Source organism: Haliaeetus albicilla, chromosome 25, assembly GCF_947461875.1.
Source record: "Haliaeetus albicilla chromosome 25, bHalAlb1.1, whole genome shotgun sequence".
Lineage (NCBI taxonomy): Eukaryota > Metazoa > Chordata > Aves > Accipitriformes > Accipitridae > Haliaeetus > Haliaeetus albicilla.
Genome location: NC_091507.1, coordinates 2,085,847 through 2,111,522, shown reverse-complemented (window position 1 = coordinate 2,111,522; position 25,676 = coordinate 2,085,847). Strand labels below are relative to the sequence as shown.

General features: G+C 44.3%; 1 protein-coding gene across 7 annotated transcripts in view; it reads right to left on the bottom strand.

Moving 5' to 3' along the window:
• The window catches only part of GPM6B (glycoprotein M6B), a 111,893-nt gene that overhangs the window by 26,508 nt on the left and 59,709 nt on the right, over positions 1-25,676 (bottom strand). Inside the window, exon 1 of one of the 7 annotated variants that reach the window (XM_069770382.1) lies at positions 22,751-22,769. The exons of 2 other annotated variants lie outside the window; for them this stretch is intronic. In XM_069770382.1, the coding sequence (XP_069626483.1) occupies positions 22,751-22,754 (4 nt within the window). In that variant the 5' untranslated portion in view covers positions 22,755-22,769. Of the gene's footprint in view, positions 1-5,667; positions 5,948-22,750; positions 22,770-25,676 lie in introns of those variants that run through there. 4 more of the 7 variants (XM_069770378.1, XM_069770376.1, XM_069770383.1 and 1 more) reach the window with 4 other exon arrangements.

Sequence of the window (25,676 nt, the reverse complement as noted above, 5' to 3'; positions counted from 1 at the left end):
AAAGACTTCCAGGAAGAAAAAGAGTCTTCATTTGCACTGCAGCATCTAGACCAAATCCTTGACACCAAAAGGATTTTATCCTACCAGGCCTGAACCCACAATTTGAGATTTCTCCTGCAGTGGCTAGGAAACCACTTGCTCAGAGCAGCAGCGCAGGCAGTTGGCTTTCTCCCTTAGCTGGGGGGGCACCGGTGAAGTCACCGCTCTCTGCTGTGGGACCAACGTCAAACCCTGAAACATGAAGACAGCACGTAAACTTTGTAGCATCATTTCTGTAAGTGAAAATATTCTATGAAGTTGGGTTTTTTTAATTAGCAGTTTCTGGTTTTGCAGTAACAGGGCTCCCCTCTTTAGGAGCCGGTTCAAACTCCATAAGGGATCTCAGTTTTTCCACTGCTCTGCGAAGAGCCACTTAGCAATGGCTGTTTGGGAGCCCTTACTGCACGCCTGGCATGACATCTGAAGTTGAAGAGCATCTTCTGGTGATTTCGCTGGGACCCACCCAGGCCCACTCATGCAAAATCTTCACCAGGACAAAAACCCCGCAGGCTTCAGTGCCATAACAGCTCCTGCACACAGTACGTATGAATTAGAGTTTAACTCTGTACCCTGGGTACTTAGGAAAGGAAACAGCTTTAAATTACTTATTTACCTTTTGCTTTTTGAGGAACTAACTACACTAATTGCATTCCCAGGTCTAGGTTGCAACACCCTCCACGCACAGCCCAGCTCACGCATCTGGAGGCTGAAGCAGGTTGTGCTCGACCCTGCACAGACGCGCCAGCTACAGAACCGACATCTTCACGTCACGCCACGCGGGCACACCGATGGCGACCGTGGGGTTCAATAGTTATTGGGACGAATCGTCTTGCACACCTGTAATAAAATCCCCAGTGCCCAACACCCTCGTGCTTGCTGCCTTTAGCGTATGGTTTTAGAGGAAACAAGCAGTTGGGACGTTCATCTGTCGCAGCTGACGAAGCGGGAGCAAAGAGAGGGTTGTCCTTTGGTCATTTATGATCTGGCGATGAATACTTCATTAGGAGCAAGGCTGGCCAGAAAATGGGGAAGGGTCAGAGAAACCAAAGGGGACTTCCCCAGCCCTCCTCGCTCCCCTCTTTAGCCCCTTTGCTCCCACTGCGGAGTCCATTGTGTACATGCAGTGCCATCTGGGCTGCCCCCCACCGCATCCAGTGGCACATATGTCTAGGTTTTCTGCTTTCATGAGGTCATTCAGACCAGTATGAGTACGTTCGCTGAGTGTTTTTCAACCCCCTCCTATTTAGAAACCAAATCCTATTCATTAAAACCTAAATCACTAAGCCTGCCAAATTATTATCCCCAGAATATCGCGTGTCCCAGATTCTCCCTGGGCTGGACCTCTCTTTCTACAGTCGTATTCTTCAGGGACTTATACTTAAAGCAGTTGCTGTTTTCAGGGGATCTAAAACACCAATAAACTGCTTGAAATGGGAAAAAATATGCAGCATACTAAAAATCTTTAAACGGCTTGACAGCTCGGATATCACTGTGAGAGCCTAACATTAAGGGGGTACATTTTGATTAATAACTGTAACACGTATATAAAAAAAGTAATTTTTTTCAATTTGCTGTAACGAAAAATACATCTATCTGTGATGCATCAAAATGTCATAAGCTCACTGTGTAAAAAGAACTTCACTAAAAGTGAAATAAACTGCTCATTAATTCACTCCTTTCTTACGCTGCATTTTAGCAGCTTCACTTACACTACCGCACACAGTTGTACAGTTGTCTTGAGAAGTATTTTCTTTGTATTTTTGAATAGCATATATTTGTCTATTTAAAGTTTAAAAGTGGAAAGTTTGCTTCATATATGATGAAAATAATAAAGCTCACAACCACTCCTGAGCACGAGGTTTTCTTTCATTGAGAGCTCATTAGTAGGGAAGAGCCAATTAAAAGGAACCTTTGGTACAACTGGTCAGGCTGGCTTTCATTATTCCTCAGCACAGCATATACAATTTGAACATCGTATGCATTCATACAAGGAACCTATATCCTAGTGTAATGGTCTTCCTTCCATCCTCCCATGTGTAACTGGTGAATTCACCATGGTCATCCACAGTTGGGTTTTACTTTGTCTTTTGAATTTTGCAACTTGGTAGTATTTCTCATAGTTAAATTAAGAGGGAAACTTCTTGTCTCTGTTAATGTATATCAGGATCTATATCCTTCACTGCTGATGCAAAACGGCATTTCGTTTTTCTTATTTATTCCACCTCAGTAAATCTGCCTGCCCAGTCCTCACATTTTGATTTAATTTAATGGCTGCAAGATAAACCCTGTCATTTGTAATAATTTGTAAACCTTCATCTTTAAAATGCATCCAATCTGTCCTGCAGCCCTGTAAAGTATCTGTTAAACATTTTGCTTCGGCTCGCTCATGGTGTTCTCCTCTGATAAGGGCTCCTGATACGCAGTATAAAGCTGACTTATTTCTTATCTGCATCAACATGGGTGTTGTTCCATTTCCAATTAAAAAAACTGGGGCAGCAGCCACTCATCTGGGTGCAGAGAAACAAATGTCTGATAAACACTGAATCCATCAGCTGGGTAATATCACTGCCTGAATCAGGCAGGGGATTCATGAAAGTAATTACGAAAATATAAAACTGGAATTCATATACAATTTAGCAAACTTTAAAAATCTAAGTTCAATGATTTTCATTTATCAATCAGTAATTATTCATAAAGCACATTAGCTTGCTTAAATTGTCTCAGCTATGCTGCAATCCAAAATAGCTGGCCATCCACATTTGCCAGAGGGATGGGAAACATAAACCAGTACCTATGTGACACCACTGTTCAGATCTGACTGTATTAAGTGCTCGAACTGAAAATAGATCTCGTTGCTCATTCCAAGTGCTTGAGCAGTATTGCTCTCCAGCATTCTCCCGAGTACAGGGAGCCCTGTATATAGGCAGCATGTAGTCCCAACTCAACTTCCTCCAAGTATTTATTCTATACAATTACAGTACATCCTTGAGGAGGTCCTTGCATTCAAAAACACAACCCAGAAACCTGTAGTTTGAAATTCTGGTAAAGGGAAAAACCCTCTTAGCTTAAAAGTATGATTTGCTATTATTTAAATGCAGATACTTTCCCCAGAACTCAGCAGTGCAAAGCATACTGTGTGTGAACCTGAATACCCAAAGTGAAATGCTCAGGATCTTCTCTTGCTCAGTCTTAGCAATAGCGACATCCCCCAAACTCCTTCAGATGTCGTTTTATCTCCTTAGAGTTTGCAATTCATTTCTGGGAGGAAGAGTTAAAAGGCTTTGTGATAACACTTCGACTGCTTCAAGCTGTGGCAGTTGCCTTGCAATCACTGGGTCTAGGGCATCTCACCAAGGACACCCACTACACTAAGTCCAGGTGGGATCTTAGAGGAAGAAGCAAATGTTGCAAGCCTGGCAAGCATGTAAGGCACAGCAAGCAAGAGATCCGGTCCAGACAGTAAACGGACACATTTTTAAAGGGGTCAGCTTCTGTTTTGTACCCCAAAATGAAGCAGCGGCATTTTCCTCGAAGTTCTTCACACAGAGAAAAAGCTCATTTTCCTCCATGAGAACTGCTGGTGAAAGAGCCCTTTTGAAAAATCCTGCCATTTCAGAGGTACCTGATGCCTGCTGAGCCCATCTAAAAACCCGACTAGGCTCAACAGTCTTAGCACTTTGGAAAATCTGTCCCCCAAAACCGAATCACCGCTTCATGGCAGTAACTTTGCAGGGGGATTTGGGCTATTTATTTCGCTATTGAAACTAGGAGTAGGGCTGCTTCAGCTTTCTGCATTTTAATTTGCTGTGAAACATATTGGGAATTTAAGTGAATAGAAATAAAGAGCATAATGTGAGAGACCATGTGTTGCTTTCAGAAATTAGGAAACTGGCAAGAACAAAGCCTTGAAGTGTTACATACACATACCTATGTAACAGATCCACAGTATAAAATTACCACAGAAAAACTAGGAAAGGGTGGTAAAATTAAGATAGAAGTTCCCCTGCTTGCATCCTATGAAAGCAACAGATCGACCACCTTGACTTAGTAACAGATTTACTGTTCTACATGTTGTGCTTTCATCCTTGCCAAAATAAAAGGGAAACCATAAACTCATCATAAACACACTCAGCAACACATTTCATTTTGCACAGCTGCTAATGCATACAGATAACTTTCTTTGGTGTTTATGGTACATGAGTTCTATCAGTTTAAAAGAAACTCATCAGTCAGAAGAAAAAATTGCTGTAATTTTTGAAGAATGATCTACGAGTTCAAGGTGGTTTTACAGTCAAGGTATTTAGGGCATTTTGTACATTAATTACTCAAAATCTGCAGTGAGGTGGGTTATTGTCCACATACACTAATGGCTTTCAGAGTTTAATCTCTCATCAGTGGACCTCCTTCTGTGAAATCCCTAAGGGATTATGTAGTACTATGTCTAATCACCTGACAAATTTCATTTACTTGAAACTGAAGCTAGGTTTGAATTATACAAAGTGTGTAGGAGGAATCAGATTCAAAGTAGGAAAACAAAATCTGGTATTGGACAGTACTGGCGTTTATCATTACATTCATATCTGAACTGTTTAACAATAAATGAAACCAATTCTACTTGGGGAAATGTATTAGTTGTGTATCAGCTGCTTATGCCTGTGAGATACTCAGATTGGTTATAAATGACACACAACAGGTTCAAAAGTATAATATGACTTATGTAAAAGGGCAGTGGAAATTGTAATAGTTTTATTACTGCTGTATCATTTAGCAAAAAGATCTTGCTATGATTAGTACAGTAGTCTGCTACACTGAAGAGGGACATTTATTTGGCACAAATTGTGTGATGCAGAAAAAAAACATCCTTTGCTAGTTCAGTTTACCCTCTGAAGTTCAGCACTCCGGACCAAATAAATCACCTGTAAGGCTGGGATGGATGAAGCACCTCTCCTTCTGTGCTGCTGTCTCCCTACTGCAGAACCACTACCATGGAATTGTTCTCTCCAAAAAGCAGCAATTCTTGGTGATTAACACATCCTGAAATCTAATGTTGTGAAACTCATTGCACTATTCCCCATTATCATAGCACAGGCAGATGTCTACAAAAGCAAAATTTGCCAGACAACACCATAGAAAAGGAAAAGGAATTTAAAAATAAGAGTAGCATTTGGTATCAAGCTAAATACACGAAGGTTGTGTGGTATTATAATCTATTATATGTTATTATAACCTAGGTCTCCCACACTGCATTGCAAAGCCTTGCTACATGGCTAGTCTCGATGAAAACAACAGATTACGGCTCTGAAAATGACATGCAAACACACAGGCACACACTACCTCTGTAAACCAAATTTTCCAAAATCCGTCAAAGACGCAGCAATTACAAGACTTCTTTCGCAAACATAATTTTGGGCAGGGTTAGGACAGATTCAGAGCAAATACAGACGCAGACAGAAAGATTGTTGCTCTATTAATTTGTTGTCAAGCCATGCAGGAAAGGACGGCTGAAAGCCCGAAGATGCAGTAATGATTGTTTAAGAGCCATTCGAAAAAGTGACAAAACTGGCCTAAACCTCTTTAAGCCCCCTGAATGAAAAGATTTAAACAGGCTATTGTTAGACCCCTGGGTACCTTTTTTCTCTTGGCTTTGTTCTGCGTTTTCCTCCGCTGCAGTTTCCATGGCTGGCTTCATACCATCCACCAAAAATGCCGCCCCCCCCCTCCCCCCCAGCAAGCACTTTTTCTCTTCGCCTCCTTTCTCACTCCCTTCCGTCTCCTATTTACGGCGGCGGTGATTGAGTGGCTCTGTTCTCCCCTACAGTAGATTACAGTCCTTTCCAAAATGCCAGAAAAGTCTTGTCAGCTTCAATTTCGCTCCGCTGACTGGTCCACGAGGAGCCGTGCCAGCGAGCGCTCAGCCATACGTCACCGCGGTCCCCAGCTATAAAATTGCCATCCTGCGCCCGACCGTGCCCCGGCTCGCCGCGTCGCGGGGACCGCCATCACCAGCTCGCGCCCCCTTCCCCTCGCCCTCCGCTCTCCCCCTCTTTTTCCCTCCCGTCTCCCAAGGCTCCCGACGAACGTTAATCAATTCTCTCGGCGGTGAATGGATTGGCGACATCGGGAGGGGAGACGCGGGCGAGAAAGAAAGGAGCCCCCCCGGCCGCCGTGGGGCGAGCCCCCCGGCCGCCGTCTCTAAGGGGAGTGCACGCCGGCACACAATCGCAAGGCTGCCTTTCCCATGGGATCTTGTTATTATGCTTCGCATTTTGATTTATTCCACATGCCCTCTGCTCTTTCAAGGGGCGGGGGGCGATGTTTGCTTTCTTTGCCGACTAAGTTCCGCTCACCCACGGCAAAAGACTGCGCGAGAGAAGCATAAAAGCAAAAGTGGGCATATGTATACGTCCGTGGAAAATTTAAATTCTTTCTCTGACTGGCAACTGCAATGGAAAAAAATGCACAAAAAAATCCAAGCAAGCTCAAGTGACCTAAAATGCACATGCAATACTTCAAAGGATAAGATGTTTAAGAAAACACAACTTGGGTTTTAAAAGGCTGTCTGCCGTTGGAGACCTAAAGCCACGCTTAGAAGCGAGTGCAGAGCTGCTGTTAAGCACATGTTTGATCATTCCCCTAAATCCAGGCGGACTGCAGCACGATCTAACAAGCTGTACTAACGTGGCTCTGGGAGCAACAAAACCAGGACATGTCTATGTTGCACTGCGTGAGGTGACTTTAAGTGTCCCCAGGCTGCTCTGAGCAGCCCCGTGCTCACCACATAGGGGTATTATTCACCTTCCAAACCCCAAGATAACTGACATATTTCAGGCTGTACTGTTCTGAGGCTAATTAACCTTGCCTATCACTTTCCTTGTCTGAATGGCCTCGCAGTACGCCAGACTGCACAGGGCAGACATGCCCAAAGGCACCCCTTTTTGTGCGTAGGATGATGGAGCAACCATGGAGGAACGGCCTTTGTGGTCTGGCAGGCTTCGCTGGTCCAGCCGCCGCAGCCGATTCTGCAGGCTGCAAAGACTCCTAGCAGATTCAGCAAACGCTGGGGATGTTAAAACCTACACGCTGCATGTTCCATATAACAGATTCAACCGGGAGAGTGGGAAGAGGGAAGCAGTCCAAAGATTTGTAGCTGCAGTTCAGTCTCTTCTGGTTAAAGTTACTACACCCACAATTTTACTGTGCATTTTTATTTCTATAGATGCCTAGTGAAAAGCACAAAAACCCTCAGACCCAACCTTTAGAGAAAGTTCCCTTCTCTTGCAAGAAATCGGAGCACAAATCCTCTTCTCTCACCACGGTCGCCACCACTGTTGCTTTGCTTTGGCATTACTGCTCAGACACATGCTTCAGCCCAGCTGCCAAGAGGTCTTGGACTTATCCTAAGATTTCATATCATAGTATCAAAACTTGAGGTCAAGCATTTCCCTAAAAAGCTTTCTTGGAGTCCAGGAAAAGTCCGCAGTTGAAGCTCCCACCTCAGCAGACCTTTTTATAAGCAGGATGAAGTTAATCTGTAGAGGAGATGAAGTATCCTCAGGAACCAAGAGGAGGCAATGGGCTGGGTTCCTGAAGGTAATCAAATCAACAGGTCCAGCAGATACCTCAACCCAGGTGCAAGGCTGGTTACAGACTGTCGCCGGAGGAAACCCACTAACGAAGCCCCCCACTCTGCATCAGGGAGGCCTGCTCCTCCAAACAGCTGCACGCTTTCCTGCTGGCAAGCAGATTTTGTTAGGCAGGCTCAGGACTTCAGAGCAGATGTTTTACAAACACAAAACTAACAGGCTCGGAGACTATTCCCCTACTTTCTCCCAGGACAACCCCTTCCCCAAACAAGCAACAAAAAAGTCAGGGCACAATATCAGAATCAACTCCACAAGAGCTTGAAGTGAAGACTTCAGAAGCCATCAATCCCAACTATTCAAAAGCATTAATTCTACCCTACTAAATCATCCTCTAAAAGCTTCAAGTGATGCATGAGTGTAAAGTTCTCCCCTCCCCCCTTCTTACTGCGTTCCAGATTGATATAATATATGATAGGGTTTAAGCACTTATCTTAAGTAATTTCTTCATCTTCAAAACTCTGTCCCATCATTGATAAACACGGCAGAAAAACTATATGCTTTTCCTCCAGTGCTAACATGGGTGCTGATCTTGTGCTTTGAGCATTAATCTCAGCCAGCAAATTGTCTCATCCAATGCTCTCTCCCTTAATCAGATACATCCTTTTCATAATACGTGATGAGACTGGGAGACATCAAGCCTATGCCTATGACAACACGGCAAAAGACAAAGCCACAAAGGCAGAAATTACAAAAGATTCTTTGAAGACTGATACTCAGCAAAACCTTCTGTACAGACCAGGCTGATCTAGATAACCAGCAACCAGGGAAGGTGGCTAGTTACATTTCAGGAGTTCAGCCCAGCATTTTATCTGTAGACCAAAATGAAAATGAGGAGGGGGGCTGAGCAGTAAGGGCTTCTGCTGCTAAAGCACAGCTCTGAGTCTACAGCCAAACCTCAAGATGAATAGCAGTGGAGCAAAGTATGTGAAGACACTGCAGACTAAGACACATTTGCTGCAAAATAGTTTTTAAAAAAAAGGTTTTAATCTATTTTATCTAGGTTTTCAAAAAACATTTAATCATTTTGCTCAGTCAAGTAAAATAGCACAATCGCACAAGTTAAAAAAGGTATTAAAAACCCAACTCTGTTCGTGTGCCAATTCCTTTTGAACATCTATCTTTAATGTCACTGAATCTAGTTTACATTCCTGAAGGCTGAGGAGCTCTATCATAACCTACAGCAAACTCTTCACAAGCTTTCAGGAGATGAATACACACTTGCCACTTCTACAAAGGCTTCACAGAGCTGTAATAAAGAGTGTTCTCACATACTTCCAGCGCAATTTGAGATTAGCCTATGAGATCCAAGACTCAGAAGTTAAAATACAGACACTGTCCCTCAAACAAAACTGACATGTATTCCAAACAACTAATTTTAAAGACAACTTGTAGGATACTTTTTTTTTTTAAGGATATATGCAAAAATATTCAAGAGAAAGAACAAACAAACATGCAGTCACTTGGTGTGTGTCTCAACATAATTGCTTTTGTTCAGACCAGCTTTAGACCAGTTACCTAAGACTTGAGTATAAAACCCAATCTGAATGCTTATGCAAAAGCAGGCAAATTTTCCATGTGGATAAAATCAAAGCATGACAACAAGCTTTTAGTTGTGCATCAGTCATATACCTGGCAAGTACTTTAAAAAAAAAAAAAAAAAAATGTGGGGCCTGTTCTTTCAGACATACTAAATTACTAGGAAAATTAAATCCAAATTAATGAACAAATAACAGTAGAAAAACCCTGCACTTTTACCACAGTACAAAATACTGCATAAAATACTAAAAACCATGAGTCTGCACTGCACTTCGGGATCTCAGTGTTGGATTTCTGTAGAAATGGCAAAACTAAAGGCTTAAGCGTGGACAGTGGTTATCTTCGCAGCGAAAGAAAATCACCGAGTTAACTGATGCAGGTAAGTCCAAGAGGGTGAGCAGACCTTAAGAGTGTGAAGGTGCCAGTCCTGTGACCCCCTTAGTAAAGCCACAAGAAGATGGCAATAACTGCTGCCGATCTAAATGCCTGGCAGCAAGCAGGCAGACAAAATAGATGTCGCTCCGTTGTCGGGTTTCATACACTTCTCTGGCCAGCCTGCGAGCTTCCAGCTGGACCACTGCTTTAGTCCACTGCAGTAACAGTCACTGGTGAGAATCAAAGGCAATAAACAGGCTAAATCCAGAACATACGTGGATGGCTAACCTTTATTTGGAACATAAAGGGAAAAAAAAAAAAAATCCCTTAAAGAGTGAATAGATGGTTCTGTACGGCTTTTCCAGTAGCTAAGTCTCATCAAGTCCTAGTCTCAAAGACGACTCAAACGTCAGAGATGTGAAAGCTACCAAAGAAAAGAGCCTGAAAAGCTATAATCAAAATCAAAATGAAAGCAAAAGTTGGTGATGTACTTAAGCAGCTGGGAGGTCCATTTCTGCTTATGAAAGGCAGTCAACAGCACAGAAGTAATTAAAAAAAATGCTATTATTTCTTTATCCTAACTAATGGCTTTAGTAAGGTTTTCCTGGGTGTAAGAAACTTGTATTTAAAAAACAGACTGGGGGAAATAATTCAGAACCCTGACAGACAGAACATGGCAACCTCAAGCACACCAAGGACTTTTGAGGAAAAGCAATAAAAATGAAAACAAAATAGGCTACATTTGAAACTGAGCTGGAAGCAACATCACCTCCTGCACCCTCCTCCTGTGAGGTTGCCTGGAGTAAGCACCACACTCTTGGCAAGCCAGAAAGAAACATGCTGACAGTATGGAGCCCATTTATACTACAGCTGAAAGCATGGAAATATAGGAAACAAAAGAAAAGACATCCTAGCATCTGCCCCAGAAGTAGCTTTCATTCAGCAAGCGACATTTTAGAGCACCAGCCCTGACTGTCGTCTTCAGCTTCTACTCCAGCTCAACAACTTTATGGCAACATGTATAGTTTCCTACAAGTGTAATGCATGGCAAGTTTCAAATACTTTAAATTTAAAACTAGGCAGTACAGCAGGAAGACGATATGCTCAGCTCTTTTGTCTTCATTCCCTTAATTCTGCGCCTTGAAGACAAGCCAACCTACTTAGCTTTTGCTATGAACCCTCTTCTCCAATATTGTTGCCAAAGCCTACTGCCATCTCAGAAGACTAACAAAAGTTCCTAAATAGTTGGACATACTGAAATAGCATCCTAGATATTTATGTCGAACTTCCTCGCAGGTAAGTAGAAGTGCCTCTTGTACCTGTAGAAGAGCTATTCCTGCCAGAGTTTCAGAAGGCAGCAAAGGTATCATTATAATACACTCCTGCTAATACAGCTGCTTAGTCTCAAAACACATGAGAGTTTGAGACAGGATTGGTATTGGGAGGCTACCTGTTGAATTTTTTTTCTCTATCTATCTATAAATAAATCTAAACTTCACTGAGTTCAGCCTTGACACAAACTTATTCTTCTGCTCCACAAAGTCAGATTTAATCAGACAATCCTGTGTTAACTTTACATCCAGTTCTGATTTTCAAAATTGCCCTCCCACTCTTCGCATAGACTTCAGCATCCCACCTACAATCTCTCATCTATTCAGTGCTCGTTTTGTTCTTCAGTCTTGGCCTCAGTCCAGTCTTTTCACAAAGCATGGAAAAAAGCAGGGAAATATAAAGAAGTACAAAACCCTACAGCTCTCCAAAAAGAAACCAGGGGCACTCATTATAAAAAAGTACCCCACAGTGGAGTGGCACGGGGAGAGACAGGGATGAAGACTCGTCCTGAATTTCATGAGGGATTCCATGCATAAATCATAAGTAGAGATATGTGTGTGTATACATATATACATAAAGAAAACATATGCATATGATTATATACATATTTTTATGGAGCAGAAAACTTTATTGGCATCATCAGAACCACAACAAGGAATGCAAACTAGTGTAGAGAGTCACGCAACAGGTATTAAGTTTGATAGTGAATGCACAACTAAGCACCATCGCAGTGCTACAGCCTCCTCCAGCTCAAGATTTCAGGGCTGAAAACCAAGTTACCCAGTGTCAGACTGGAGTTTGTGGCAGAGCTAATCCACGCAGCGAGAGCACCATTTCTTAGGCACCATCATCCGCCCACCTCAGTATGGTGGGTTGAAAGGCTGGCCCCACCGACGCTAGGCTCAGCCGTATGTCGCTCCAAGACCCACTCACAGATTACTGGGCAGTTGTGTGTCAATGTTTTGAAAAGCCCATGTAATTCAGCAGTCAAAATGTTGACGTAAAAGAAACCATCAAAATAATGATTGGTACAAGGTACTGAAATTAATTGTTTAAAGTTTCAGCACCCTGTAAGTCACCATTTTTGTAGCTGTTTCCCCGATACTGAAAATTCCCATTCCAGTGTAATTAAACTGTACTTTGGGAAAGATCCTGGACAGGTTCTGTCATGCAGCCCTGGACCGCCTGTTGAATTGCAAATATAGTTTCTGTTCACACACAAGACACTAGTCATGAAATCCTCAGTTAAGACACTAACGAAAGGGTCCCCAATTAATCATTGTATTCTTTGCAAGAGCAGATATCCTCATTAGGAAAGCGGCAGGACATTAACAAGTTCCACTTTGAGAGTATCCAATTAACTCATCGGCTAAATATGTGCCAGGCAACTTCGACCGGCCTAGCTTTTCCAATCCCCCCTTTCTAGCTGCATCAATTGGGATCCCGGTCATGTATAAAGTAGCGGTTCTTTCTGCGCTTTACAATGCCTTTGAGAACGCCGCCGGTGGACAACAAACAACGGCCGCTGAAGTGTTTAACAGGTCTTTCACTTGCGCCCATAAAAAGTTAAGTGTGCACTTGGAGAGTTCAGCGCAATTAAAAAAAAAAAAAAACCAACACCCTCTACCTTATAAAGAGGGAATGACTTAACCTGCCAACAACAAGCACGGTTGGAGCTCCGTCTGGATCATGTCACGCCTCGATTTTTGCCGAACCTCAGCAGTGGGTGATCCTGCATACAAAGCGAGCTCCAAGACAAAAGCGCTATAGGGTGAGTTAAGGACAAAGTAGTGGCTTTCAGCCTAGATTCCCAGATAGGCTGTCAAGTAAAATCCCTTGCCAGGACAGGATTATTCCCTAGAGTATACATTTCCAACACTTTGTCTCGCCTAATTTTTTAAGTGTCTCGAGCTTGGAGCCTTTCAGTCGTTTCGCGGGAAGAGCCATTCTGCCGCCCGGCAGGTTTTGAGGCTCGGCACAAAGGAGGGTTTGCACAACGGCCAGGCCCCCGCCGCAGTCCATGCAGGAGCAGCAGCTTCTCCAGGAGCAGGATCCCGGCCTCCCAAACGGCCTCCGGTCCCGCTGCCTGAAAACCACCCAGAATCCAGACTCTCTTTTGAGCAATCCCACCCTGACGCTGCCTAGTTACATCCCCATTTCTCTGTTTCTTTCCAAACATGACGTTCACTTGTTTTAAATGGCTGAAAGGCATCATTTCTGCACTTTGTCATGAGTCAGACTAAAATTAATTTTGCATCTACTGCTTCTTCATCTGTTCCTTGTACCATTCCCATCCCATTTTATTTCTGCTCTCTGGGTTTCAGCACATTTGTAACCATCTCTCTTGCACTCGGTGCTTCCCAAGTGTAAACACTAAGCATTATCATTATGTGTTTGCTCTGGAGACCCTCACATTCATTATTCAAAATGGCACTGGGCATTTCTGCTCTCAGTGGTACTACAGACACATCTTGTATATGTATCACCACTACCAATTCCTGAAGTACGATCATCTGCTCCACCCTCCTGCACCATTTGGAGAGAAAAAGAAAGGAGCTAAGGAACCAGGAAAAGGGAGAAGGAATGGATATATTGGGAAAAAAAAACCCCAACAACAAAACAATGGAGAAAAGCACAAGGCAAAAACAACATCCAAGCCTCTGGCTAAGGTTTGTTTTTTGGTCCACACAGGAACTGTGTCTCTGTATCAAAAAAACCTGTACTACGTCAAGCGTGTGCTCGCCGTCCTGGAGGTGACCGAAAGCATGTTGCTCGACATGTGATCGAGGTCCTCTCATTGCAGATCAGAGACTTGCCCACGGGTTGCAGAAAAAGATCACAGCTTCTCACGCCCAGCCAAAATCAGCCAGCCTGATTTGCCTGTTCACAAGTTTATTAGTACAGGGAAGAAACTGAAGACCAACCACAGCTTTAAAAGTATTTCCAAGCACTTAATTCCAGCTATGGTCCTCAGAAATATTTAAACTAATTGTGTGTTTGAGCATAGCACATACTTCTATCACAGACAGAACATCACCAGATTGCAAATGCAATCAAAAGCCCATTTTCCTAGTTTAATTTGCCATTACTACACTGCAGGTTTACAGAGCCAAACAAACAACTACATCTAAATTCTCATTGCCATTTCAAACAGTTTCCAAGCAAATATCATAGCAACATTATCAGAACCTCGAGTTCATTTAATTCCAAATACTCTACAATAAAACAGTACTAGCACCTGTTAAAAAGAAAACAGAAAATGTAGTCCTCCTGGGCAAACCAAGCACCTCCCCAGCTCCAGACCAACAGGGTCAGACTCCTGAGACAAAATCCGCCATTTAAGGATCTTTTCGGGACTTTAAGAAAGAGAAGAAAAAACCAGACCCCTAGGTTTTTATATATGTCATGCAGCATTTAAAGAATAGCGCTTACAGATTGTTCACGCGTACCAAACACTTATGAATGTATTTATTTCAACCTAAAATATAATCATATAAATGAGTGGTAACAGATGAAGTAGCATTTCGCAGATTCCCTCCTGTTTCGTAACTGTGAAGAACAAGACCAGCCCGACTGCGGCAGCACCCATTTGCTGAGCTGAATTCGCCTCTTTACTGAGGGAGCTCAGCGCCGCGCAGCCAGCGAGCACCGCTGCCCTGCAAGCACCAGCAACTTAGAAAGGAAGCGTCGGAGGCCTTGTCAGAAAAAGAAAAATCAGTTATTTCAGCTTAAACTGCACTTAAAGTCAACAGAAAGTAGCTGTCCGCGTTCCCCAGAAGGAAATACCGGGCTACAGGGCTGCAGGACGGGCGACGGCAGCCCCTCCGCTCTCGTCCTGGCCGCCGCGAGGGGAGCCCCCGAAGACCCCTGCCCCGGCGGCAGTGGCAGGGGGTCCCGGTGGGGCCGGCACCCATGGGAACCTGCGTGGCCCCGGGGCCACGGGGCTTCACGGGTGACCGGGCTCGTCAGCTCTATTCAGCCCCGCTCCCTGCGCACAATAAGCAGCAGCCGCGCTCCCATAATACGGGCCTCCCCCTTCTCCCCGCTTTTATCATCCTTCATATCTCAACGATGACAGGACTGAAAGGGCTTCTGATGGGAAATGTGCTTCGAATTAGCATATTTCCCCCTGCGTACAATGGAGGCATTAAGCTGCTGTGTTTTGAAAGTCCAAACAAAAGCAGCCCAGGCTGTTTTTAGCAGTGCTGTTTGAAGTTTTATTCCCCCCTCCCTCTCTCCCGAGTTGCAAGCATATTTAACAAATTTTCACTCTTTCTGAAAAGATGGAACCGTGACCAATAAAATCTTTTTAGTAAATTATATATTATTCAATATGTTTCAGACTTTAAAAGAAAAAAAAAGCCACTCTTTCATTGTGGCAGAGAGCAATGTGGTGTCTGTGCAGTGTTTCCACTGAACCGCAGACCCCGGGTCCATCCCCCAGTGAGCTCGTCTGGCTGCCCCCAGCACTCGCACGGACCGTGTCATCGAGGATTTTGGAACTCAAATACATTCACAGTAACCCAATATAAAGGGTCCTGTACCCACAGCTCAATTTTCCCCCGTACCAGGGGCACACTGCTGAAAATACCAGTTTTCAATGAGAAACTAAACCGCTGCGCTGAAAGGAAAAACAAACCAACCTCCTCACACACTGCTGGGATTATCCTTTGGTTTAACTTGAGGGTTATGAACAGGAGAGATGAACCTCCAAAGTACAACCTTTATGAAATGGCTTCAAATTAGAAAGTGAATAGCTATTTACCAGGGAAAGGAGGACAGGAGGAAGGAGATGGAAATGACACGAATTCTACACAGGGAGGAAAGGAGAAAAAAAGACTCCCGTATCAAAACATCTCTGGGCAACAACTGCTAGGAGAACAAATCTACCTCAGCTCAGTGTGTTGGTCTGTAATTGCTCATTAGCACAGCTGGACCATTAGGAAGCCAGTTTGTGACTTTCTTGGTAAAGAGGCATGCCTGCCTTCCTCCTATGTTAAACAGAATTTTCTCTGAGAGGAAGACATAACATTACACGGTCAAAATGTTTCTCAGAGGAAAGGTTTGGTGGGTTTTTTTTCCTTCTTCTTCCCCCTCCCAAGATTTCCAGGGTATTTATGTAATCTTCTATATGAGGCACAGCTAAGAACAAAAATCACACTCCTTAACAACATGAGATTACAGCAGAAAAGCAGAATGCCAATGAGATCCCAGGCAGGCAGCTTGCAAGTGAGGTGGATATAAAAACTGTTCAGAAGAAAAGCCCAGGATGCAGACTGCAGAAGGAGTCTTGTAGGAGAAATGTCTGCTTTGTTCAGACTCTTCTGTTCTGTTTCAGGAAATTTTCCTGAGGATCAGGTTCCATCTCCACTCCTTGATTTCTTTAGCAGCAATGCTCAGGATACCCAACAGTCTCTGCGGTGCACGAGCACTTTGCTCTCAACCATCCGCTTTTACTCCGCCACGTGCCAAGCAGCCCACACAGCACCGTGCTCCCTCCCATAGCATGCCAACCCACTGGTTTTGCAGATCTACATGACCTAGCAGGAGAGGCGTTTCACTTACTGACTTCCACCAGAACCAGAGAGTTCCCGGCGCCGATGCGGTATGGTGCCCATACGGCAACTGCACAGCAGTGACTGAGGTCTAACCACAGACATATTCCTCCCTCTGGCAGATGTTCTCACACCCTTCTCACCAAAACATCCTCTGCAGCATCAAACGCCTACAGCCCAAGGGTCTGTCTGCTAATGACTCGCACTCTCCCCGATGCACCAGCTCAGCCAGTAACAAGTCAACTTTCCCCCCAGGAAAGCTTTTTCACAGTCTCCAATAGCCACATATTTGCTTTAACAATGTGTTTGCTTTACTTGGGGCCACACGTGACTGGATGGCGACTTTCTGACCAAAGGGGGCTAAAGAAATCTGGTTGGAGAGTAGTATGCATTATTTGGCAGTATTTCTCTACCACCACCTGTAAATTACCTTTAAAGGCTGGACATGCATTTTACCATGCTCTGAGGCACTTCACAACTTGGTACCAAAACAGTGGACGAGACCTCCACATGTTACCACAGAAAGGTCTCACATCAAAGCAAAAGGAGGAAGGACTTATGACGCTTTTCAGAGGCCTTCATTCAGTCATTAACAGATGGATGAGAGTAATAAAGCAGTCTAGGCAGGAGACAGAGGAATTAAAGACCAAAATGGAGATTGGTTTTCTTACTCATACTAGGATGAGCAGAACTTCACTTTGTAAGGACATCTTCTGAGATGAGTCCTTTGGAAGTGTTGTTCAATGAAGTGCCATGACAGCTTGGCACAGAAAATGAAATAAAACAGATTTCAGCTTCATTTACAAACAGATGTACTTGCACCAATGCAGTTCTTATAGGTCACAAATCATAGAATCATAGAATCGTTTAGGTTGGAAAAGACCTTTAAGATCATTGAGTCCAACCGTCAACCACACCCACTAATCCATGTCCTGAAGTGCCTTGTCTATGCGCTTTTTGAATACCTCCAGGGATGGTGACTCAACCACTTCCCTGGGCAGCCCATTCCAATGTTTGACAACCCTCTCAGTAAAAAATTTTTTCCTAATATGCAACCTAAACCTCCCCTGCCACAACTTGAGGCCATTTCCTCTCGTTCTATCACCTGACAGAAGAGACCAGCACCCACCTTGCTACAACCTCCTTTCAGGTAGTTGTAGAGAGCGATAAGGTCTCCCCTCAGCCTCCTTTGCTCCAGGCTAAACAGCCCCAGTTCCCTCAGCCGCTCCTCATAAGACTTGTGCTCCAGGCCCCTCACCAGCTTCGTTGCCCTTCTCTGGACACGCTCCAGCACCTCAGTGTCTTTCTTGTAGCGAGGGGCCCAAAACTGAACACAGGACTCGAGGTGCGGCCTCACCAGCGCCCAGTACAGGGGAACAATCATCTCCCCGCTCCTGCTGGCCACACGATTTCTGATGCCGGCCAGGATGCCGTTGGCCTTCTTGGCCACCTGGGCACACTGCTGGCTCATCTTCAGCCGGCTGTCAGCCAACACCTCCAGGTTCTTTTCTGTTGGACAGCTTTCCAGCCGTTCTTGCCCAAGCCTGTAGCTTTGCATGGGGTTGCTGTGACCCAAGTGCAGGACCCGGCACTGAGCCTTGTTGAACGTCATACAATTGGCCTCGTCCCATTGATCCAGCCTGTCCAGATCCCTCTGGAGACCCTTCCTACTCTCCAGCAGAGCAACCCTCCCACCCAACTTGGTGTCATCCGCAAACTTACTGAAGGTGCACTCGATCCCCTCGTCCAGATCATTGATAAAGATATTAAATGGAACTGGCCCCAGTACCGAGCCCTGGGGAACACCACTTGTGACCAGCTGCTAACTGGATTTAACTCTATTCACCACAACCCTCTGGGCTCATCCATCCAGCAAGTATTTTACCCAGCGAAGAACACACTTGTCTAAGCCATGAGCTGCCAGCTTCTCAAGGGCTATGCCATGAGAGACAGTGTCAAAGGCCTTGCTAAAGTCCAGGCAGACAACATCCACAGCCTTCCCCTCATCCACTAGGCAGGTCACCCGGTTGTGCATTGGGTTTGTGTGGCAAGGTTTTGGTCGCGGGGAGAGCTACTGGGATAGCTTCTGTGAGAAGCACTGAAGAAGAAGGGGGAGGAGAAGCTCCAGGTGCTGGAGCAGAGATTCCCCTGCAGCCCGTGGGGAAGACCATGGTGAGGCAGGCTGTCCCCCTGCAGCCCAGGGAGGTCCACGGGGGAGCAGATCTCCACCTGCAGCCCAGGGAGGACCCCACACCAGAGCAGGTGGGTGCCTGAAGGAGGCTGTGACCCCGTGGGAAGCCCGCGCTGGAGCAGGCTCCTGGCAGGACCTGTGGCCCCGTGGAGAGAGGAACCCATGCTGGAGCAGGTTTCCTGGCAGGACTTGTGACCCCACGGGGGACCCACGCTGGAGCAGTCTGTGCCTGAAGGACTGCAGCCTGGGGAAGGACTCAGATTGGAGAAGTTGGTGGAGGACTGTCTCCCGTGGGAGACACCCCACGGCGGAGCAGGGGCCGAGCGCGGAGTCCTCCTCCCCCTGAGGAGGAAGGAGCGGCAGAGACCAGGGGTGAGGAACCGACCCCAGCCTCCATTCCCCGTTGAGGCGGGAAGGAGGGAGGGCTAGGGAGAAGGTGTTCTCAGGTTTGGTTTTATTTCTCAGTATCCTACTCTGATTTGATTGGTAATACATGAAACTAATTTCCCCAAGTCGAGTCTATTTTGCCCATGATGGTAATTACTGAGTGATCTCTCCCTGTCCTTATCTCGACCCATCAGCTTTTCGTTGTATTTTCTCTCCCCTGTCCAGTTGAGGAGGAGAGTGATAAAGCGGCTTTGGTGGGCACCTGGCCTCCAGCCAGGGTCAACCCACCACAGGTGGTATGACAAATGCCAACTAAAAAGGTCCAGTAAACTCAGCAATGAGATTTTAAGCTTCTTGGGGATGGGATCTATCAACAGAAACTTCAGGTAAAATAGTATCATAACTTTGAATTTAGATCAAGAAAAGAGAAGGCTGAGAAAAAAAGCCCTCCACTGATTAGGAGATATTAAGTCTCACCTGTGGAATAGCTCTTGATGGTTAGGGTATGGAGAAGAAAGGAAGTGAAAGAAGTCAGAGCAGGGTAAAGCAGGTGCCTTTCATGTTGCTTATGCCCCAAAGGGACCTTGCCACAGTACTTTACCAATCAAGGAAATATTCTCAAATTCCAGTTATTCTTCAGATTCACTGGATTCAGACCAACGATGAATACACAGCACATGCTGCCATCCGCTGTGGCGTTCTGGCACAGGGCAGCACCCTACCAACAATGGCACCACTCTTCCTTTCAAAAAGCCCCAGAAAGAGCACTCTGTATTCTCATGCGATGAGATGGGCTTTTACAATTTGGATCACTACAGGGTATTGAACACTGACAGTATTCCTAACAAAGGTTCGCTTGCTTTTTCTTAGATCTCAACAGGTATGTATGATATCTAAGCTAAAATAAGCCATCCTCATTATATTCATTTTGGCATCATGAGTCACTATCTTGCTGAAACAGAACTATCTTCTCACGTCCACATTGAGTAAGTGCTATTAACTTTTCCAGTATCCCACCTACTGCTATTTTCTTCTGTGCAAGTGCACAACATAGTTCTGTCTCAGAATATGCTTCATGCTACAGCTTTCAGTGAGAAGAGAAAGCCACAGAATACGTTAAGGACATACTATGCCTGCTCCTGCAGGCAGAAATAGCTTCTGGCCTTCTATATTAATCTCATGAAAAAACAAACCCCAAAACTACCGGCACTCAAACAGAGATTGATTTGCTATGAAGCGGGACAAGTCCCTCAGGTCTCCTTTCCTGTCTTTTTAACTCAGTCTAACAAAATTGACTTCCTGGATCATTACTATTTTTACTACTTTCTAAACACTGCCCTGGCTTGGGGAATCTAGCTGAAGGTATCAAATTAAGGCAGAGGTGATTTTCGGTCTTCTCAGGGTATGGTAGAAATTCGCTAGTCTAGTATTTCTGCTTTAAATGTGAGAGCCCCAGCACTCCTTCAGACACACACCCACACGTTAAAGAAAAAAAGTATCCTAGGCTCTCAAGGCTGCCCTAGGACAGAGGAACAGGGCCCCATAAAATAGAAAACTCTTTTCAAGCCAAAGCTGGAGAGCTGGGAACACCAAATACTGGAGGTGGGCCACTGGCCACATCATGACCAAGATCGGGAGAGCGATTCAAGTAGGCGCAGAGCAGGGTGAGATGAGAAGGAAGTGCTTCTTCACATTTCATCCTACGCATCCTACTCCATCCTAGTCGGAGTGCGGTGCCTGGACAGAGCCCATCATTCACAGCACTGAATATCCTTCATGGGATGGATCCACAGGTATCCTTCATGGTCCCAGGCATGCCGCACAAGCTGATCCCAGACTGGGGTGGAATACCCTGTGTCCTGCTACAGAGGGGCTTCCTCATGGAGATGTACCTCTGAAGCGTTAAGAACTTGAGAAACACTCAACTGCCTGCATGCTTAAAAACATACAAACAAACATACAATCCCTTCTCTCCATGAAAGCCACACTCCTCTTTCCTTTCTACCTATGCTATACCTGTAATATAGCATCACCACAGGTGTTGACAAAATTTCATCTCTCTCCTAAATATTTCAAAGAGAAAGGGTTTAGAGCTTCATACAACCTCCCCAATTAATGCAAGATGTAGCAACCAAGTATGTGAGATGCCCTACAGAGGTCAAATGTAATTTTCCCACAGTTTTGAATCATCTGATGTAGTGTTAGACATGCTGGTCCATCCTGATAACCATTGTTTGAGATTTTTCCTCAGGACACAAAATACCTACTAACAATACATAGAGGGTCCCACTTTCCACCCCTACAAGTTGAAGCACTGTTATGAATATGCTGTGCAAATAAGCCCTGTGCAATCTCATGAAAAAAAGAAATCGCACACCTAAAGCTGAGTGGATATTCAGAACTGCAACAGAGAGGGAAGACATAAAAGCAGCTATTTCCATCTTAAAATATTTGTAATTTCTACTACACAACTTGTCATTTTCTTTTCAAAAAGGCTTTGCTTCTCAGCACTGGTGTAAACCCTAAATTTAGAGACATGTGAAAAGAATTTCTATTCCTCTACAGTAAGCATTACAGAAGGAGCTTCTGCCTCCACCTCTCCTTTGGACCACATTTCAGCCTGAATTTAACCTTTCTTTGCTATACAGAATAGTTGATGTGCATGTAAGTGAATGAGATTAGAGGGGAAAGCGTGGTTTTGCTTGGAAACATGCCATTACAACACAGTGTTGGAGAACAAAGTATATAAGCCGAATAGATGGTCCTTTTGTGTTTGCAGAGATACTTCACAAATGTAGGACAGGTGTATTATCCTTTTTAATGCATAAACTAGGCCAGAAAAATTGCTTTCACAAACACTAAAATCACTTTATTGATCTTTCACAGTATGTGCCTAGATTTCCAGATGGACTCTAACTACAGGGGTTAATTAAATACAACAGATATCTTTAAACATACCGAATTATCCGAACAGAAAATGTTAACAAACAAAATAGGTTACCATTCATGTGTGCTACATCTTTCAGGTGCAGGAAAGCTACTTTCAAGTTATCCCCAAGGAACAGTTCAGTAATACTTCTCTGAATTTTTAGCTAAGCTATTTCTTTCTTTCACGTACCATTTTTGAAACTTTACAGAAGTTTCCTAAACTCTTCATGCTAATTAGATTCTAATCCAATTCACCAGATGTGGCAGTCATCAGTACTCTTTGCAATAAGGACTTGTGATTCCAAAAAAAAAAAAAAACCAAACCCAAACCAAAACCTCCCCAAAAAAACCAAAAATGAAGTTGTTTCAGTTGCTCCTTGGCAAGGGAGCGCTCTGCGGCATTTTGCTCTGACGAAAGTATCAGCGAGGGACTGAAGTGAGCATCGAAGGTTACATTTCTACCTTATACCAAGTTTCTCCTCTCAACAGCTTTTGTATCATTTACCACTTACTTACGCTTTTGCCTAAATGCAACATCAAAAGCATGAACTGTTTTCAGCTGCAACAGCAGTATTTTACCTCTTACCAATTTATTTGACAATGTTCCTTTTTAGAGAGGATTTTACAGAGTCAGAGGCAAATGGAAATGCAGTTTTAAAACTGAGGTGGTTAAGACTTACACTGTGCTTAAGAAATATCGATGCAGCAGGGACAATAACTAGCAACTATGACATTACATTTAAACACTGGTACCCAATACTTACTCATTAGTGTCCTTCTGGAATTCTGCTCCTTTTAAGAAGTTTCGTTCTTTTGCCTTCAAAATAGCTATGATCTGCTAATACACGATATGCCTTAAACCCCCTCTGACAAGCTCTACTGACACAGTCATATTTTTCCCACTTGCATTTTCACATCATTTGAATGCATGCATTGTCAGCCTCCTCTGCCTCCACCTCTCCTTTCCCACATTATGTGCAGCACCCATTTGTTTCAGATTATAAAAAGCACTAGTGGATTCTGAAGCCACTAAAAAGAAGTAGCCAGCATATGGGATCTGTGGGAAATTTGATCTGGTAAGTAAAATAAGACTCAACTTTAGAATTAATTGATAAATAGGAGAGAAGTTTCAAATATTACTATTGGATGGGTTGCATTTTCCTTTTAAAGTTATACAGAAGAACTGTGGCCACTGCCCTTGCAGAAAACTGCAAAAAAAAAAAAAAATGGTCGGGGTTTTTTTTTTTTTTTTTTAGGAACGAGGCAGATGGCCTGGCTTCAAATATAGAAGGCCTTCCTACACAGAACAGAGGTGCTGGCACATGATACACGGGTAGGATTTTTCTGGGTACTTTCCCGGGAATATGTGCACCCAAGAGGTGAAATAGAAGGATAAGAGAGAAAAGAGGGGAAAAAACCCAAAGCTGAGAAGAAAGAGGGAAGAAGGAATCACCAAAGCAGCAGGCTCAGAAGGCACGGTGACACCATGTTTGTGACAGAGGAAAATGCAAAAAGCATAGCGTTCTGAGCAGATGGGGAGTGCAAGCGTACCTTTACATGGGGATTCAGATTACCACGTTGATCGTTATTTCTGAACGACTAAAGGGGACTTGAGACGGTGAGCAAAGAAATGACTTCAGTTCAGAAGCAGGAGGTGGCAGAGCTCCGTCAGGCTCCATCCACCTCCCACGAGTGGGAAAGCAGTGCTGCCAGTCCCGCAAGCAGGCAGGGTCGTGCCCAACCCACGGTGGGTTTCCCCGCCACTGGACCACTTTGGGAACCCAAACTGGAGACTCTCCCATCCAAGCAGCAACTACCAGCAGTCGCCTTCTCGCTCACGATCTTCCTCCCCTGTCGCCTGCTATGGCCACGGAGTCGCTTTCTTTGTCTCCCTCCCAAATAACTCCTCCTGCTTTCAGCCTGTCCTTAATCCTCCAGGAAACCTCACTCTCCCGAGAAGAAGAGTGCTTCTGTACGTAATCTCCAGACAGCAGCTGTGACCCCGGCACCCAGAAAGGGGATCATTGTGCAGAACCGTGGTATCAGGGATGAACTTCCCCTCTCCCCCCACCCGCCACCATTTATTTAAGGGCCGCTGGAAGCGCAGTTAGTTTATGCGCACACGCTGCCAGCTGCGATTTTCGCCAGCAGCTGTGGGGTGCTTGTCCCTTTGCCCTCGTTGCAGGCTACCCTCAGAATCCACACAACCATCTACTTTATTAATTTCGCATTTTAAGGGATAGAACTTCCCACCTGCCAACAGAAGGAGGACTTGTTTTTTGCATTCAGTCCTCGAGGCTACAACAGTATTACTGAAAAGTCACTTTGTCCATTTTTAATATCCAGAAATACTGAACAGCTGTGGTTTCTCGTAGTCCTTTTGTGTAAGAGTGGCTCAGAGACAATACTAAATTCAAGGCTGCCAAGGCTCAGACCTGAAGTGCCTGAAAAAAATGCCTTTTTTTTTCTTCTTTTTTTCCTCTTTTCACACTTTATACTCGTTCTCAAGACACACTATTCCTACCAGCACCAGTCAATAAAGCAACAGGTGTTATTTTAAGGCAGAAGAATTTGAACAACGTAATTCTTCATGGCAGGTTTATCAACCTTTTAGCACACTCAGCTTTTATTATTCTGACACGAGATAAACTTACGTAACAGCACAGAACGTACTAATTTACAGGCTAACAACATGAATGTCGAGTTCGGGATGCTGCACTTTTATTTCAGACTGTGGATATTTCCCATACTGCTAAGAGAGGCATATGCTGCGCTAACACTTTTAAAAGCATCCAAGTGGAATTCAATATATTGAAAGAAGCTAAAGTACTCTGGAGTGATTAACAAACATGCTTCAGCAGAATGGCACAGAAGGATAATTAAGGACTAAACGCACAGAGATACTGAGACAACTAAAATCTTTCCAATTTCTTCTGCAATTGATCAGAAAAGCCCACTTGCCCATTGATGGTGTACAGGTGGATGTAAAAGTGGTTCCAGATCACTGCAAGTAACTACAAATCTTCCCATGTTCTAATGCAAATCATCACTTCTAGAGGATTTAAGTGCTCCTGTTTGGAGACAGTGAGGATTTATGTAGCCATGAAGCTGAACAATACCCCTTCTCCGCCTCCTTCCTTAGCTAATGTTTCTCCCTCACATGCAGAAGAGCGCTGGAAGCCATCCACCCAAGAGCTAGTCTCTGGCAGAGTAAGAGTCAGAGCAAAAACGGTATTAGAAAGACAAAATTGTCTGAAATGGCAAAGATGCCAGGGGAAAAAAATTGCCAAGACTTCTTAGTTTTCCCAAATTAGCCTGTTTGACCTATCCTTCATCCCAGAGGACGAATACAAAACACCTCAAGGACAAAAAAGTGCCTTTTTTCCTCCAGCTCAAGAAAGGTTTTCCAGACTCTGCCTATGCAATCCAAGGCATCATCTCCACACTGAAACAATGCAACTCTGGTGAAAGGTAAATGGTTACCATTCATCTTACCGAACTGGATCACGGCAAAACTATTTTCTTTGCTCTGGTCCTTCCCAAAGTCTCCTATTCACTCCTTGAACTGCTGTTGATAATAAAGTCCTCAAGCAGAAAAGAAAAACAACCAAAAAGCACTCACAGTACTTTCTCAAAGGCTGAGACAGATTTCCAGAAGGGATTTTATACTGAGCTACTATTTGCCCATCA